At 38.2% G+C, this 18,737-nt stretch overlaps 2 protein-coding genes across 5 annotated transcripts in view; one reads left to right on the top strand and one right to left on the bottom strand.

Moving 5' to 3' along the window:
• Nucleotides 1-1,461: 1,461 nt before the first annotated feature.
• On the bottom strand, nt 1,462-11,835 carry ASNSD1 (asparagine synthetase domain containing 1). Of its 2 annotated transcripts, none has more exons than XM_081319856.1 (5): nt 11,788-11,835; nt 10,378-10,620; nt 4,475-6,025; nt 3,205-3,386; nt 1,462-2,026 (listed from the first exon to the last, which is right to left on the bottom strand). In XM_081319856.1, the coding sequence occupies exons 3-5, from the start codon at nt 5,930-5,932 to the stop codon at nt 1,771-1,773; spliced, it is 1,896 nt and encodes a 631-aa protein (XP_081175982.1). In that variant the 5' UTR covers nt 5,933-6,025; nt 10,378-10,620; nt 11,788-11,835; the 3' UTR covers nt 1,462-1,770. The 2 variants fall into 2 exon arrangements, with proteins under 2 accessions (XP_081175982.1, XP_081175983.1); XM_081319857.1 differs by lacking the exon at nt 11,788-11,835 and having other exon boundaries at nt 10,378-10,453; nt 10,567-10,622.
• Nucleotides 11,836-15,297: 3,462 nt separating this feature from the next.
• Nucleotides 15,298-18,737, top strand: part of WDR75 (WD repeat domain 75) — a 32,548-nt gene continuing 29,108 nt past the window's right edge. The window contains exons 1-4 of one of the 3 annotated variants that reach the window (XM_081336804.1): nt 15,315-15,599; nt 15,691-15,778; nt 16,362-16,491; nt 17,282-17,347. In XM_081336804.1, coding sequence (XP_081192930.1) covers nt 15,753-15,778; nt 16,362-16,491; nt 17,282-17,347 — 222 coding nt within the window. In that variant the 5' untranslated portion in view covers nt 15,315-15,599; nt 15,691-15,752. Of the gene's footprint in view, nt 15,600-15,690; nt 15,779-16,361; nt 16,492-17,281; nt 17,348-18,737 lie in introns of all 3 variants that reach the window. The other 2 variants (XM_081336803.1, XM_081336805.1) reach the window with 2 other exon arrangements.

Raw genomic sequence — 18,737 nt, 5'->3', positions numbered from 1 at the left:
AAGAGTGGGTATGTAAGCTCCTAATTAACAACAAGTTGTCTTAGAGATTGCCTAAATTTTTTTTTTATATATACTCTTTTTATCTGAACTTTTATTTGAACTTAAGGATGATTTGGAACTGTGAGACATTTGGCGTGATACATGCAAGAACTATTTTTGATTATAGTTTAGTTTGGTTGGAGATTATTAAGATTAACAGAGATAAGCGCTTTTGGTGCGTAACTGAGAATTTGTTTGGAAATTAGAGAAAGGTGGGAGAATGCAAATAGCAGGTGAAAGTTTTTTTTCTTTTCTTTTTTTTTTGAAATTAATATGAATAAGGACTGGGATTAAGAAAATTTATTTTGAGTAAAGATCTTTTTCTGTTTTCCTCTTTTTCTTTTCTACTTTATTTGTAATATTAATATTGTTTGTACTCATTTTATATGAGCTAGAGAGAGATAGAATTTATAGTTTATTGTTGATAACATAGGGGTGTTTATGTTTGTTTTTTGATTTTATGCCCTGTATTTAGCTCTGGGAAGTCGGGGGGGGGGGGAGGAGGGAGTGGGGGGGAGGGAGAGGGGTGGGGGAGGGGGGGATTAAAGTCAAAATGTATTGTAAAACTTTTTAAATAAAAAAAAAAAGAGAAGGCAGAAAAAGCAGTAAGCCACCTCTGATACCTCCTAACCATTCAAAGGTTACCTCTCCCAAATCAGGGAATAAAACAGAAACCAGGAGAAAAGAAAATTCTGAATAGGTCTCTGGAAACTCAATCCCAGATAAGCAAGGTGACCGAAACACAAACCTACGCCTGTAAATCTATCAATAAGTGGGAGTCTTGCCTTTTGTCCCAGGACCAGAGAGCCTCCAGCTCGCAGCCTCAGCTGTTACATGGTGAAGAAGGGAGTAGAAACGAAAGGCTGTCACTATGGATACCATAGAACAGTAAAGGTATCCTACTATTGGTGAATTTACATCTTTTGGGAGCAAAGAGGGGCGGGGTGTCTCATTTCACGTTAAGCTTTTCCAGGAGTAGCAGTTGGCCTAAGTAAGTTTTTCAAAAAAATATGAGCACCTTCAAGATGACTGAATAGATTGCTACAAAGCTGGCATCACATGTTGATAGCTTATTGCTTTGTCTGGCAGAGATAAGAACTACCTAGTGGTCGCACTTAGTCAAAGACACTGGATGATGGAAGGTGCATGTGATTTTTATACATTAAAATTTCATTTGCAATCCAAGAAGGAAGAGCCAATAGTACAAAAAGCTAACAGATTTAGAACTATCCATTAATAAACATTCTCTCAAAACAATAGCTGGGATTCTAAGGACTCTCCTGACAAATACTGGATATACAATGAAATATCAGGATAAAGATGACAAATGCTTTGCTCTTTGCAGTTTGAATCACTTGAGTACTTTCAAGTTTCTATTGTAGAACCTAAACAAGCAAAGAATCTGAGTAACGTTTCTTTGAAGCAGCAGCCAGTATATTACTTTAATAAATAAAAATCTGTGACAAAAAACATATAAAATTTATTGCAGGTAATTCAAATAGTTATGATAAAACTATAACACACTATTTATTAGTTATTATTTCTTTAACTCCTACCTCAATGGGAAGTCCCTGCTCCTATGTATAATATTTTAAGAAATAATATACAATCTCGGGTGCTTATTTCCAATTAAATGTTCAGAATCATGGTCCTAAAGTAACTGTATCCAGTCTTTGAACTTTGGAATACACACACACACATATTCACACACACATACACACACACACACACTTATTCTCTTGAAGCTGTCTGAAGTCTTGTACATTTGTCTGATGCCTTTTCACTGGTATTTTCCATTTTTGCAATTCGAGAACCAAATTGCATGGCTCGTTTCGGCAAAACAGCAGAGGCCATCAGACCAAGCTCAGCAGCTACTAGACGCAAGAGCAATTTTTCTCCGATCCCACGAGGCAGGGCCAAATCTGCTTTTTCCCATACAGGAAGTGAGTTAAGAAAGGACACAACCTCTTCATCAAGAAAGGGAAATCTGAAAGGGAAAATTATAGCAAGAAAAGTAAAACCAAGTTTTAAAAAACAAATGTAAACAAAGCTTTCTTTAATGAACTGGTTTGGTTAATTGTATATTTCAAAAAATGTCCATTTTTAATACATTCATCAATAAAAACTCGTTAGTGCAAAACTGTAGGCAGCTGGTATCCTGAATGCTATGACAGTTGTAATTAACTGTTCCCATTAATTAATTTCCCATTAATTAATTTTAGTCCAGATCTACCTTGTATCCATTTATAGCATACTGAAATATTGTAAATTTATTTACCGGTATTTTATTTCTATAATCACCAATCTCAACAAGTGCATTTTTTGTTTTCTTTCAATAAAACACATCCAAAAGGACTCAGATAATGTCACTTTAGTCTCAACACTCTTTTCCTAATGCTATTTCACAGAAAAAGTGAGGAGTTTCTTGGATCTGATCCATTGAGATTATTTGCACACAGGTAAGAAAATCAATGATAAAAATGATTAAATATTGTTCTATGTTCTCCCCCCACCCCAAGAGAGTAACACATTACATAGTTCAGGTCTGTGACAACTTCAGAAACAAATCTCAAGGATCCATTCCAAACATTTTTTTTTCTGATATGGCAATTATTAGTACTGAATTAATAGCTATTAACACTATTGAACTCTGGGGTATTTATCAGGAGAATAGTGTATTAAAGGTAAAGGTAAAGGTTCCCCCACACATGCGTGCTAGTTGTTTCCGACTCTAGGGCCCAGTGCTCATCTCCGTTTCAAAGCCGAAGAGCCAGCGCTTGTCTGAGGACGTCTCCATGGTCATGTGGCCGGCATGACTGGATGCCAAAGGCGCATGGAACAGTGTTACCTTCCCACCGTAGTGGTCCCTATTTTTCTACTTGCATTTTTACGTGCTTTCGAACTGCTAGGTTGGCAGAAGCTGGGATGAGTAACAGGCACTCACTCTGTTACGCGGCACTCGGGATTCGACCTGCCAAACTGCCGACCTTCTGATCGACAGTGTATTACGCATGACAAAAAAGGACTTTTAAAAGTAGACTCTGCCTTCTTTTACCAATTGTTTCTTCCATTTATCTATTAGATATTTGCTGCCTTTATTCTTTATCCATATCTGAATTTTAGTATGTCCAATCAAGGACAGTCTTACGTTGCACACCTGCTTACCTGGCTTCTTTGCCATGATCTCCAATAACTCTATCATCCCGACCCAGATTCCTAGAAGAAATGCGACTTAGTTCCATGCTTAATTCTTCAGTCAAACCCTCAAAACCACTTTTTTTGAAGCAAACACGGTGTCTGGAATACCCTGCAAGTTGTTCATCTGCTCCAATTCCTGTAAGGACAATCTGTAATGAATATAGAAATACAACATGTAATGACCAGAGATTACAGAATATTAACACAGGCATCAGCATTATATTCTAAATAAATCAAAAAGTAATTTACAATAGAGAATCCAATTTATACAAGATGTTTTAACAAATGAAAATCTAGCCCTAGCCACAAGATATAGGATGTTTATATAAAAAACACAATGAAAAACGTTTACTTCCAAAACACAAAAAAGAAAAAAAATGGTTATTAAATTATTTGTTTTTGAGGTCTGATCATCAAAACAATATAACAAAAGAAATTAAAATTGTAAACGCAAAAAGCAAATTATGCACAATAGTATAAGGCCTGAAACGGAGACTTTTTTTCTCTCTGTCGCAATTGCCAATGCTACAGTCAGTGTAGTTATATGTATCTACATTCCCTAAACCGGGGTCCCAACCTTGGCAACTTTAAGAATTCCAGAAAATCTGGAATTCTGGGAGTTGAAATCCACAAGTCTTAAAGTGGCCAGGGTTGAGGAACCCTGCCCTAAACCTCTTTCACTGATTGGCAGCATTATTTTACTACAAAACACCCTCCATTTTATATAGGGACGTGGTGGATCAGTGGGTTAGGACACTGAGCTTGTCGATCAGAAGGTCGGCAGTTTGGTGGATCGAATCCCGAGTGCCGCATAACAGAGTGAGTGCGTGTTACTTGTCCCAGCTTCTGCCAATCTAGCAGTTCGAAAGCACGTAAAAATGCAAGTAGAAAAATAGGGACCACTACGGTGGGAAGGTAACAGCATTCCGTGCGCCTTTGGCGTCCAGTCATGCCGGCCACATGACCATGGAGACGTCCTGGGACAAGCGCTGGCTCTTCGGCTTTGAAATGGAGATGAGCACCGGCCCCTAGAGTCGGAAACGACTAGCACGCATGTGTGGGGGAACCTTTACCTTTATGTTGTGTAAATTGTGTTTGGAGTGTGTTTTAGTATATTGGGAAATTGGTCCAACTGGACCCCAATGAGATTAGTCCCTATTAAGTAGCATTAGTTTAAAGTTTAAACAGTTTTATGCAACTTTAATTGAAAAAAGGGAGAAGTTCAATAATTACTTACCTTTCCAGGACTTTTATATGGTCGAACGGCTCCCTGATTGGTAAGTAGACCCTCTCCTCTGGAAGCAAACCACACGGCACAACCTATACTGTCATCCAAAACAGTATCCAGTGGATAAATTAAGTGTCTTATATGTTTCACTCTCATTGCTTTTAAATCCTCGAGCGTAACATTGATTTCCACAAAATTCCAAATTCTTGAAGGATTAATTCTCTTTAATTCTTCTAATCCTGCCCTGCCAGTAATTCTATCAGGAGCATTAAAAGAAGGAGAAGAGTCACTGGTCACAGTATTCTTGACATTTAAAGATTCCTGACGAGGGGGAAATCGTTTCTTCTCTTTGCTGCATTTCTTAATGGGACTGTTTGGGTTACCTTGACCTGTAACCTCAAAGGCCACATTGAGAAGATCAATTGGTTCCTCCAAGGGAACATACCTGTCAGCAAGGGCTGCTATAATCATGGAATCAAGACCACCAGAAAAAAGGATTGCAATATAGGATTTCCTCAGATCTGTATCTGATATTTCTCCTCTGAATGGATCACCATTTCTCATTAGGCATAAAACTCGTTTCTTTACAGCTCTGCTCAATACATCAATAAATTGATGGACTCTTTCCTTCTTCTGCTGTTCTGCAAGAAATTTTTGAAGAACTTCCACATCAGCTACAGGTGAGGGAAAACTAAATAATTGGGTTTCTATTGTCATGTCAGAAATTTCCTTCCTTAAAGGAATGATAGGAGCTATCAAAGAAGTGGATGCATTTATCACAAAAGACACATAAGTAGGTAGAGATTTAGAAACTATGCTTAAATCTCCAGAGATTACTACTTCAACTACATTTTGTCTGGGAGGAAATTTCCAAGGATGTAACATTAAAGTAATAGATTTATGAACAACGCAATCCTGCAGATTCATCTGAAAAATTCCTGATGCTGGAACTTCCAGCCACTGATCACTAGAGACGGAACTAACGGAACTCAGTAGAAGAGCAATGTCACTCTCTTTATTAAACTGCCACAGCAGACTTCGACGACCAAAGTAGTCCCTGCCAAACCATAAGCAATGCCTGGATGCCTGATAAAAAATAAAAGACCACGGACCCTTAACGGAGGACAGCACTGTCAAAAAATCAGAGTCACTATTGCAAGAGCAGAGTTGGCGAAAAATAACTTGAGTGTCATTCTCTTCCCTTTCCATAGAAATTCCACTGAAGATTTCTCCATTCCAAAGGAATACATTACCAGAGTCTTCCAATGGCTGTGGAGTCATTGGCCCCCTTAAATGAAGTACATGGCCAGAAAATAAACACCAATATGGAAGGTGAAACTCAGTCTTTTCCAGTTGTTGGCTTCTATCGGGTCCTCTTCTTTTAAGATTGTTTAGGATATCTTCTTTCAAGGTATTACTTCCAGGGGCATGAGCAGATAAGCTGACCACACAACAAATTCCACACATTGCAAACTTGTATTGGATTTCACTATTTCTTGGTCTTGGTTTTTTCTGAGTTTTCTATTTCTTGATGAGCCTTCTTTAGTTCATCTAAAGTAACTGGGGATAAAAGAAAATCTCATTTTTAACGTATTAATTAAAAGGTGTGGAGAATCACACAGATATTCAAAGTAGCCCTGAGTACATATGCAATTACGTTCAATGCAAGATTAATGCATGCATATTTACCATAACCCATGCACAGGAAACTGCCTTACCATGCTTCCAAATATATTAATCCAGAGCAGGAATAAAGAGCACGTCCCTGTGTTTCATTCCCTACCTAACAGAAGTGAGTGCAACAAAAGACCATTGATTTGGTCAGTTATTCAGGGACACCTCAACCAAAGTACAGAATGGAAAAAGTTTACTTTACTGTCAATGCCTTTTTTACACATGGAAAATGTAACAGTAAGAAAAAGCATTATTACTGAAACATACTGTCAAAATGATTTATGAAAGAAACTCTCCCCTAGAGATAATGTACTATCACTTAATTCGGTATTTTTAAAGCAGTATCTGAAAATGCATGCTAAATCCTTTTCTAATTACAGTAATGTAATTCCCTTCAGAATATTTACTGCTGCATTTATAATTGAAATGAAAATATCAGATCCTTATCTGTATAATTATATTCCATAATGAAACCTCCCCAACTGAACATTAGCCAGCTGATTGTTTAGTCTGTTTAAACATTACTCTTTTGGTTACAGGTAAATGTCAAACAAATATAATTAAAATGTTGATATACTATCTTGACGGTGCTATCTTGAATTAGCTCAAAATCAAATCACTAAAATCGCAACTATATAGCTAGATTGGAAATTATTTTAGGGACCTCTGGAGTTGCCTAATTAACATTAAATTAAATAACAGTATCTAACTTTCACGTTCTAAAAAGTTGGAAACTCATTCCTGAAGATCTGCAGGGAGGCTATGTATTACTGTATTGTGTTACCTGATGATAAAGGAAAGAGTCCTCTCTGCTATCATTCCCAAAGGGAAGGGATGAGCAATACATAACATTCCAGTTACTACAGAACTAAAAATGTTAATATATTTAACCGTACACCAGCTGGCACTACTAAAAGTTATACTTCCAACAACTTCTGATAGTCAAAGATTGCTCATGTCTCCTGTACAGATATATTTGATGCCACAAACAAAAAAAGTCTATTTTTCCAGGCAGTTATAAGCTCTTAACTTGCTTAGAATTTTAACATTTATTTTTAATTGTAATTTTATTAAAAATTATAATTACAAAATAAAAAAGGAAATAATAGAAATAATAGAAAATAAAGAAAAATAAGAATATAGGAAAGGGAAATATATAAAGAAATGACACCCCCCCACACACACACTCCTGTGATTTGTTTTCATTATATAAGTAAAAACAATGTTAATAATTTGTCTTCTCTTAAAATACAACAAATGACCTCTTCTTTCCATATTCCGGCTCTTAACAATCAATGACTCCTTAAAGCCAAGTCATTTCAATCCTGATCAGTGGAAATCCATTCAAATTTATCAGAGATAACAATGTATCTATTTTAACCTTGATCAAATAAACCAATTTTATATACCTTCCTTTTACTTTTAATAATTTTGATCTCTAGTTCCTTCAAATAATGTCCTACAACTTCATTTTTTTTCATTTCTTTGTCCTTTTTCACAAAATTCTTCAAAGCTTTAACAAGTCTCTTTTGCAAATACAATACAGACAAATTAGCCAGGTCATTCTCTTAGTTTGTTATTTGTATAACCCTTTTTAGTTATTAGGAAGACATCAGCTGGTTTCCTTTGGAGGCCCAGTGTAGCATCCTTTTTCTATTGTCATTCTTGTAGCCTGTCATTTTTCAATCCACTTTCAGATCAGTCTGTCTTGTCTAGTAAAACTTATTCTTGAACAAAGAAGGTAGAAACTTTTAATGTCTGTGGTTCAAAAACATCCTTCAATATATCCAATGTTAAAATATTTTGCTTCTTTCTATATTAGTGAGGAACGCGGTGGCTCAGTGGGTTAGGACGCTGAGCTTGTGGATCAGATGGTCGGCAGTTTGGCGGGTCGAATCCCGAGTGCCGCGTAACAGAGTGAGCGCCTGTTACTTGTCCCAGCTTCTGCCAACCTAGCAGTTCGAAAGCACGTAAAAAATGCAAGTAGAAAAATAGGGACCACTACGGTGGGAAGGTAACAGCGTTCCGTGCGCCTCTGGTGTCTAGTCATGCCGGCCACATGACCACGGAGACGTCCTCGGACAAGCGCTGGCTCTTCGGCTTTGAAACGGAGATGAGCACCGGCCCCTAGAGTCGGAAACGACTAGCACGCATGTGCAGGGGAACCTTTACCTTTTTATATTAGTAAATCAAATTTAAGTAGTCTCCTTCCACTATAATCTTTAGTTCCTTCTGGTTTCCTTTAGTGTCCAAACTTTAATAATCTCATCCTATCATGTTTTTAAAGATTTTTTTAAAAAAGTATCTTCGCATGGGAAGGATTCTTATAATCAATTCCAGGATCTTATTTCAAATCTGTGTGGGCCCTTAGTCTGTTTATAACTTTCCATAATCAAAGTACTAATCACCCTTATGCTGTTTTTTCCTTCCCTCCAATTATTTTCTTTTGCTTGAAGGAAACTCACCCAGTGCTATAAAGTTTGATGATCCAAAGGTTCCTAATAGCTGAAAAGTAGCTAACAAGCAATTTCCAAAAGTGATTAGAAAAGGAAATATGCAAACCCCGTATCTTTTAGGTCTTTTGTCTGTTTTTTTCTCCTTTTTGGATAAGAATTATGAAGAGCTGGTCTATTCTCCAGCTCTTTTTTCTGCCCTAGCTGCTGGCTCTGCCTTTAGTTCAGCAATCTTCAGTTTGTTTTTTCTTCGCCGGAAGTCAGAATTTTACCTACTTTTCAAGATTTTTTTTTGTCATCCTAGTCACTGTTTTATTCATAAAGCTAAGATCAAAAGTCTGTTCATTTTATATTGTCCTTTGCATAAGACACAGTTCCACAGTGGCCATATGGACATATTTAAAGAGAGACCTGGATCATTGCTGCCCGTCTAATATCCAGAGCTACTTATCATAAGTTTATACAGGCTGTCTCCTTGCTTAACAATCACTTGTTCAGCAACTGTTTGAATTTAAAACAGCACTGAACAAACGGTACTTATGACTGGCTCTTGTACTTACAACACGTCAAGGTAATAATTTAAAGGCTAACCAGCTGATGTAATGTAATGTGGATGATGCAATATAGGAATGACTCAGCAGGTGTGTGTATCCCTTTAGCAGGCTGAGTATAAAAGGGGAGTTTTTTTACTTTGGTTTTTTTTCCTCTCTCATCCGTTTGACTGCTGTAACTGCTATGTATTTGAGTCTGCTGTTTCACCACGTGTATGTATCTTATTTTATTTTTATTTTTTTTTATTTTATTTTATTTTAATCCCATTTATATCCCGCCCTTCCCCGAAGACTCAGGGCGGCTTACAATTTAAGCACAAACCAATGTGCTTAGCAATAGCCTTCATTCTATGTATATGCCTGCTTATTAGGGCTTTCGCCCCCCCCCCCAGCGGCATTATTACAAAGTCAGCTTATTGCCCCCAACAATCTGAGTCCTCATTTTACCTACCTCAGAAGGATGGAAGGCTGAGTCAACCTTGAGCCTGGTGGGACTCGAACCTGCACTAATTGCAGGCAGCTGGTGTTACTTAAGGAGGCATTAGCCCACTGCTCCACCAAGGCTTTTTAGTATATATTTGTAGATATAGTGTAATATAAACCACCATTTAATTACAAACCACTGTTTACTGCATTTTCTCCTGGGTTACCTCAGCACAATAAGAATGTGCATGCTCTGACACAACACTCACAGCATCCCCATCATCACGTGATTGCGATCTGGGCACTTAGCAACTGGCTTACAATAATGGCATTGCAACATCCTGTAGTCACCATTTATGGCTTTCACCGACAGTTTCCAACAAGCAAAAGGAAGGGCGAAGCTGGAAGGAGGTTGCAAATGACAACCATGTGATGCTGTGCTTAACAACATCATGGAATTTGCTCAATGACACTAATGAAAGCACTGGAACTCCTGTCACTAAGCAGTGTGGTCATACTGCATTGTGTTGCATTATGATGGCACTGCTTAGCAATAGAAATTCCACTCCCAAATACCATTGTTAAGTGAAGACTACCTGCACATACACATACTGAATTTCTGTACTTGTAGCATTATTTTATAACTTCAGATAAAAATAATCCATTGAGCATATACTGTATAGAAATGTCAATATTTTATAACACCAGAGTGAGAAAACAAAAATGTCCATTCATCTCATTGAACATTATCATCTTTAATGTTGTTATATTTCTAATATATCTAAAATATAAATGTATTTGAGGAACATACTTCTGCATTCGGAGAGAGTTTGAGTTCTGTCTGCTAGAAAGAATATGTTGCTGTTCGGTTGCTGTCTGTAAACTTTCTGCAAATTAAGAAGAAACAGTCTGAAAAGTTCAACACTAAAGAGGTAAGATTTTTTTTTAGCTTTAGTTTAGTTTTTTTTTAGGATAATCTAGGACAGTTATAGTCACTTACACGGTTCTTCTTCAAGTTGGAAATTTCATCAACTACAATTTTTTGCTCTTTAATCTGCAAGATGAAAAAAGGTCTCAATTCCGTGAAAAACAAGCCCAAGATTTTTAAGCATAATTTGTAAATTAGCTTTTTAAATCTACCTAGCATAAAAGTAAAATAAACACATCTTATTTACATGTATCAAGTTTATTCCATCATAAAATCTGACAAAGTGATGTCTATTTAGAAACTCTTGTGTAGGCTTCTTACCATCTTCTTCACACAGAAGAGTCAAGGAACATGCAAATAGGAGATGGCCCTAACACAGATTGAGCTATCTGGCGGACAAAAGAGTGATTCTCCTGTATTGCTTGCAGCCTACAGAATTTACTTCTCCAGGAGCTATCGCTTGGTCTCCACTGCATTCAGAAAATTTTTAAAGGGCCATCTTTTCACCAGACATTTAACTTTTAATTGCCTTATAATTCAAACATTTGTTTTAAATTTTTGAATTGTTTTTGCTTTGATTTTATAATTCCCCTGAGTAATCAAATGAGTAGAAACACAGAATTTAATTCATATATACATTTAAGTCATTCCAATAAATGGTATTTTATATAGAAATACTTCTATCCCAAACATGATTAAAATGATTCAGTCAACAAGAAAACTTAAATAGAGACTGCATCCACTATAATTAAAATATAAAGTTTTAAAGCTCAGATTTTAAGACAATTATTATCATTATCACATGGATTCAGATGACAAATCTATTTTCCCACATCCAGCAATTTTTTTTATATTCACCTATAATTTTTGCAACAAGCCAAACCTAAGATATTTTAACTCTCCAGCTTCAGCAAGGAGAAAAAATGCACATTTTTGGCAGTTTCTACAAATTCAGAATAATCCAAACTGTATTTCCTTGTTAAAAGGAGTATCCCCTTTCAGTGAGAATTGCTTTTTTAAAAGAACAATAATATTTTTAAAGAGAAATTATTATTTCTCCATATGAGCCCAAGTCCAATGAAGCCTGATCCTTATTGTGTGTTTAGCACATTAGTTTTGGGCTATAAAACTGTTGGTATCACTAAACAGGATTCCTTTTTGAAACTTACTGTCGCATCTTGTAAAAGCAGAGTTTAGGGCTATTTTATCAAGATTCTACCATCAGCATTTACAGATGTACCTTGTCCATATTAGTGTCTCCCATTCTTATAATTTCATTGTTTTTCCACTGACCTTTCTGTTCAGCTCTTCTTTATCAGGCAACTTTGACCCTTCCCCCCCTTCCCTTAGTAGTGCCCGGCTTGACATCTGCTCCCGTTGACTGGTCAGAAGACCCCAGGTTCCTTTTTGATGCCAGATATAATCACTTACTGCTCCTTTGACAGTTTAAAGGTGACAGGATCTCAAGACCTGAAGAAAGCAAGAAACCAGAGTAATTCTCCAATTACATTCACGGCCAGTAGCCAATGCAAAATCTCCACATAAAGGAAGAGAGCTGCATGTCTTTTGCGAACAGGTGTGGTGATAAAAGTACCCCTCCCATATGCATTTGGGCTGCTTTCACAACCAAACCTCCAAGATATCCCCGTCCCAATTCTTTTGAACTGCTTGAAGGAATGGTGTAAGAAAAACATTCACAGCAAGCTGAGTTCACCCTTAGAGGTGCCAGGAGGAAGAACGTGTCAGGAACCTGTGGCTGAGGAAACCACACTGTTACTATTCACTGACTATATTCCAAGTATAGCACCTGCTATGCTTGGAAGGGATAAATAATGTGGGATAAATAATATGGTCAGCCAGATAGGTTTATCTCACGTATTCCAATGTCATGCTGTAATTTACATTATGTCTGCTTTTTTCTTTGTCCTGCCTTTACAGTGTAGTAGGCCATTATCAATAATAGCCATTACCACTAGTTATATACAATATTAGCATTTATATATTCTGCCTTTGCTCAGGGCTGCCAAGGCTCAGTTGGGAGTCCAGGAAATACTGTTTTATTGACCACACGCCAATACAATTATGTTGCATCTTCAAAGTCATGTAGATCCTTTATGGGAGCCAAATTTTGGGCACAACACAGGTGAGCATTGTCATTTCTTTTTTATATATATTCTTTATATTCTCCAATCCAGCAATATGAACTGTTCCTCAAATCCCAGCTTAGCCATGAGAGCTGGCTGGGTGTCTTTGGGCCAGTCCCTCTCTCTCAGCAAACCTCCGAAAGTAGTTGATGTGGGGAAAATAGGAGGAGGAAAGCGTACTAGGTATGTTTCCAGCCTTGACTTATTAAAAAAATAAAATAAAGGGGATATAAATAAAGAAATTAAATAAACATCGGACTCAGGAACAGAGAGGTCCAGGTTCAAATCTATTCCTAGCTATAAAATTCTTAGGGTGACTTTGCGCAGTTCACTCCTTCTCAGGTGCCGCATGGGGTTGCCGTTTCAGAAAACACCTGTAAGGAAAGGCATCCTTGGCCCAGCATGTCCTCATCAGGCGCATGAAAGAGGGCTAATGGGAATTAGAGTTCAGCCTCTGAAGGGGTACATATTGTCCATTCTTGGTTTACACGAGGCCAAGGAAGTAAGCGACTCACAGCAGGTAAATCCCACCCTCAGCCAGAAACTTTTGAGCAGGGGTAGGAAATGATGGCTCCTTTGTGACTTGTAAACTTCAACTCCCAGAATTCTTGGAGTCGAAGTCTATAAGACGTAAAAGGACCATAGTTCCCCCGCTCCTGCTCTAGGGCAGGGGTAGGCAACCTCGGCTCTTTTATGACTCATGGACTTCAACTCCCAGAATTCCTGGAGTCGAAGTCTATAAGACGTAAAAGGACCATAGTTCCCCCGCTCCTGCTCTAAGGCAGGGGTAGGCAACCTCGGCTCTTTTATGACTCATGGACTTCAATTCCCAGAATTCCTGAGTCAGCTATGCTGACTCAGGAATTCTGGGAGTTGAAGTCCATGAGTCATAAAAGAGCCGAGGTTGCCTACCCCTGCTCTAGGGTATCCTCAGACTTAACCCCCCCAAAACACGCTCCCTCCCACCGCTGCCCGCCTCTAAAAATCTGTAAAATATTAATCTGGTTATTTAATCCTCGTAGATATACGTACAATTTTAGCCCACCCTCCTGCCACGCTCGTCTGCTTCTCCTTGGGACTTTGAAGCAGAAGCGATTGCATGACCGCACTGATTTTGATTGGATGCGCCATCTGACGAGCACGCCTTGCAACCAATGAAGTGAAGGCGGAGAAAACTGGAGCACGAGACACGAAGAGGACTATGGGAAAAAGCCGGCGGGGGAGGGGCTTGGTATCTTTAGCATAGATTTGTTACAAATAAGATTGACTCGTAACCTAATTGATATAGTGTACGACTTGATTATTATTTTTTTTGCTTATCCAGACAGTCCTATACGCGCCACAGAATATAAACCTTCCATATGTCACTGAGTTATTGATTGGAGTCAGAGGAACAATTAAGCTGGATTGTTTTACTTGAAACTTGCATTGCATTTGGGACCAGAAGGCTTGGAGGAAGTCAGCAAATCAACAATGCTGTTTAAGAGTGATGATGACACTCGAACAATTTGGAGAATAATTGTATTTTTGTATTGAGCGAATTGCTTATCTTTCTTGTGGGAGCCCCATTTTTGCAGTCACAATACTTTTCTATTTCCCATCCTTGCTCTAACTTAAATGTTTTGGGGTGGGTGTGCGCCTTCGGGTCAGTATTGAGTCCTGGCGACAAATCCTTGTAACTTTCTCGGCCAGATTTTCCAAGGTGTTTTGCCTTTGCCTGCTTCTCTTGACTGATCTAGGATTACCCAGCTGGCCTTTTTTGTGCCTTTTAATCATTACACCAAACTAGCTCTTAAATGCACTTAATGTATGCGATAGTTTTAATGTATGTAAGACAGCATGTCTTTTGAAACAATTCATAGAATCCTCAAAATTAATAACAAAGCATTATTTCAAGTTAGGTTTTAGTTCCTTAAGTTTTACTAGCCGATGTACTCAACTGAGCCCGGAACTACCATAGCCTATCGCTAAAACAAAGCAGCCTCGATTCAAATAGGAAATTTGACACAGGCTGGGAACATTACTACACTATACAAACTTTTCTCTATAAGTCATCTCGAACAACCTCGTCTGCAACTCAACGGTGTCGCTCTACCCTCCCGTAGATCCATAGTTAAAGCCTCTGCATCTTAAATTGCAAGTCGGGGGAATCACTAAAGTGACAAAGCTTGCGCAGATGTATTTTCCTATGCACATTTCTTGCTAGCCAAGCTCAAATTACCTTTCACGCCAACCTCCTTAAGCGAACCTCTTCCGCTTTCAATATGACACCCACCCCCAAAGCTGGGGCAAGAGAGACACTCTAGCCTAATCCCTCTCTATGTATCAGTACTTCCAATCGAAAGCTTGAAACGTTAAAGCAGGGGTAGGCAACCTCGGCTCTTTTATGACTCATGGACTTCAACTCCCAGAATTCCTGAGTCAGCATAGCATAGCTGACTCAGGAATTCTGGGAGTTGAAGTCCATGAGTCACAAAAGAGCCGAGGTTGCCTACCCCTGCGTTAAAGCAACAAAACGGAAGGCGCCCCTCCTTCACTTCCTTTATAGGAAAGGAGGGCCGAATAACGATAGAGCTGCAGGAAATATTTTAGCTAGAGAGGTCGCGGCTGTTCTTCCTGGATTTCCTAGAGGGGCGGGGCATGAAGGTTAGAGGTCGGCTCGTGTCGAAAAATGGTGGCGCGGGAGGAACTCCGCGTGGTTCGCTGCGGCGGGAGCTGGTTGAGCGGGTGTCGCGCGGTGTTTTCTGCGGATTCGAAGTTAGTAGAATTCAGAGAGTTGACGAGTTTTTTTCTTTTCTCTTAGGCGGCGAGTTTCCACTACGCCAGAAAGCTGCGATTACAGGAAGCACGGTTTATTTTATTGACATGTACCTGCGCGCATGCAACGCACTTATATATAACATGCTTGCACTTAATACATTCTGCAGACATATAAGCGGGAATATGCAACTGATTGTAGTGGTATGTCTTTTCTGAATAGAAAGTCGGGTTATATGCTGTTGATATCTTTAGGCAACTGCTTTTGACCTCCAAAAATTTACTCCCTCTTTAGATGAATTTGCAGTCGGTAATGTCACTTCAAAAGGAGAAAGTGCCATAGGATCTGCAGTTGGAATGTGGCTTCCCTCTTATTACGATTGGTGCTGTACTCTTTAGTCTTTCTGAATAGAGAGTTCTCAATTAGGTCTATGTCTATAGAGATTCTCAGTTATCCAGCTCATGGTTGTCCCAAAGGTGCTTTTTCAAGAGGCGACAACTCTGAAAAAGCATCTTTGGGATTCTCAATTAGGTTAATATGTTTGAGCGTGTAAAAATAGACACACAACTCTTTTGTTTTCCTGTAAACTGAGGACATCACTTCTCTGGGATTTTGGCTTGTAAATTTCAGGTGGTGGGCCTATGCTTTGTTTTGTATTGATGTGAAATATAAAATAATACAAGTGTATGAATCTTAATAAAGTTATTATTATTGCTTCATAGTTATTGAAAACACCTTTACCTCGTATTCTGCTTTTGAATGAATGCACCCTAGGTTTAATACAGAGTTTTAGTGCTGATATGTCACATAGTTTAGTAGATTTTGAGCACCTTTCATTTTATTTTAGTCTTTTAGCTTTAATGTTAAAGATCTGAAGAATCGTGTCCTAAGTTCTAATTAATATGCAGTATGTTGTTAGAATTACATAGATGCCTTTTAAATTAATTTTTTTGAATCATTTACAGGTATCTCCTATGTGCTTCAGGTGACTACATTAAAGTCTACAGTACACTTACAGAAGAATGTCTACATATCCTACAAGGTCATACCAATCTAGTGACAGGAATCCAGTTGAATCCTCAAAATCATTTACAGGTTGTTATCAGTTTGATTAAGGCATTTTTAAACTTAATTCTTGCATATCATTTCATTCAAACATCATTGGGTTAGACCAGACATGTCAGACTGGCGACATCCTGTGATGTCACGGGATGCATCGGAACTTTTTCCCCATTGCTGGTTTCCTTGTGACGCGTCTGGCCCATGGGCCGGCAGTTTGACACCCCTGGGTTAGACAGACATATAAAAGGCTAATAATTGAAAATTGAAGTCTGCTGAAAGTAGGATTAACGATCACTCTAAATTTGCCTTTAACTTTTCACTGTCTGTGGTTTTTACTTTTCACTATCTAGAAGGCTACACTTACTCCTGGATCAAGTTGATGGGCATATACCAGTCCAGCAGCATTAACTTACTTGTTTCTTGTGCAATTTAAAAGTTCCATGCCATTTGAGGCCTGCACAATTTAAAACAAAATTAGGGAAACACTTGTTTTCTAAATTTTTTGGATCTCAATTTCCATTATCTCTGATGATTGAAGATTCAGCTAGGATTCCATCCCTGGGTTATTTTGGGGGTAGGACTTATATTAGACCCACCCCAAAAAATCAGGCTACGGCTTATTTTTGGGGTGGGTCTTATTTTCAGGGAAACACGGTATGTGCACATGATTTTTAGCTAAATGCTTTAGCCAAATACATTAAAAATATCACATACTATAATGTCATAAATATAGCAAAAGGCACTAGGAGTACTGAACATTTTTTTCTACATCTATCTACATTGAACCTTACAGATCACTTGTTTTCCCCTTTTTCCTTACTAGCTTTATTCATCGTCTCTAGATGGCACTATTAAACTCTGGGATTTTATGGATGGAATTCTTATCAAGGTTTGTTCAATTTTCCTTTTCTTTAATTTTTTACACATCATTAATAATTTATGCTCACAAAGATACCAAATCACAGATTAGTAAATAGATTTGTACCTAATGATGCCAAAATACACTTGATTTCAGCAGTTAAGTAATATGAATTATCTATCCTGGGATTATGTTAGGTGTGATTTTTGTATGATGGCCGGGCTATAATATGCCATTATCATGCAAGCCACATGGTAGCTAATGAAATCCAACTGGTACAGAATGCAGCCACGAGAGTTGTGCTGGGAGTCTCCCGATACTCCCACGTTACACCTTTGCTCCGTGAGCTGCATTGGTTGCCAGTTGCCTTCCGGGTGAGATTCAAGGTACTGGTAATGGTGTTCAAAGCCCTTCATGGCATGGGGCCGGAGTACCTTAGGGAACATCTGCTGCCGGCATCAAGCTCCCTGCGCCCTGTGCGTTCCCACTGAGAGGGCCTCCTCAGGGTGCCACCGATCAGAGAATGTCGATTGGTGGCGCCCAGGGGGAGATCCTTCTCTGTGGGCGCTCCGGAGCTGTGGAATCAGTTGCCGGTAGAGCTCCGGATGGCGCCCGATCTTCGCTCCTTTCGTCGCGATCTCAAGACGTTTTTGTTTGTACAAGCCGGCCTAGCCTGATGGGGATTGGTGGGGTTTTTATTTTTTGTATTTTTAATTTTATTTTTGGGGTTTTATTATTGTATTAATTGTTTTAACTTGGGCAATTATTTAATCTTTTTTTAATGTTTGTACTTTGTATTTGACTTTTGCCCTGTGAACCGCCCTGAGTCCTCAGGGAGAAGGGCGGTATATAAATATTATTATTAAATTAAATTAAATTAAATTAAATTAAATTAAATTTACTGCACATGAAATGTAATCCAAGACATAATTTAAAATATCAAACAAAATTTATCCAGAAATTCAAATGGCTCCTAATGATCTTGAAGGATATGCAAACCTGGCTGTTCAGGAGGCTTTTGGGATTTGGGATGTTGTGAGCCTGTTCTTTTTCACTATTCAGATATTTTTTAATGTCATCAGTGTTCCAAATTTATATCTTTAGACATATGTTCATATTAGTAGATGTTATTTTTTATTTTATTATTATTTAAACCTGATGTATGGATGGCAGGTTTTATGTTTTTCAGTGGCTTTTTAAGACTAGATAAAATAGTATATTAGATTTGGTTAGGGTTGCTCAGTATGACTATTACAATTTTCTTGCAGTAATTTTTGTTGAGTATTAAGTTAACTACTGTGGATGTGTTAGGTTTTTTAAAAAATATTTTACCGTAACTGTTTTAATTGCTGCAGGAGTTCCTGCAGATTTGACAGTGGAATAAATGGAATAAATATGTTTCCTCTAGCTTATTGTATAT

This window comes from Vipera berus, assembly GCF_964194415.1.
Source record: "Vipera berus genome assembly, chromosome: 1".
NCBI lineage: Eukaryota > Metazoa > Chordata > Lepidosauria > Squamata > Viperidae > Vipera > Vipera berus.
This window is presented reverse-complemented; position numbering and strand designations above follow the sequence as displayed.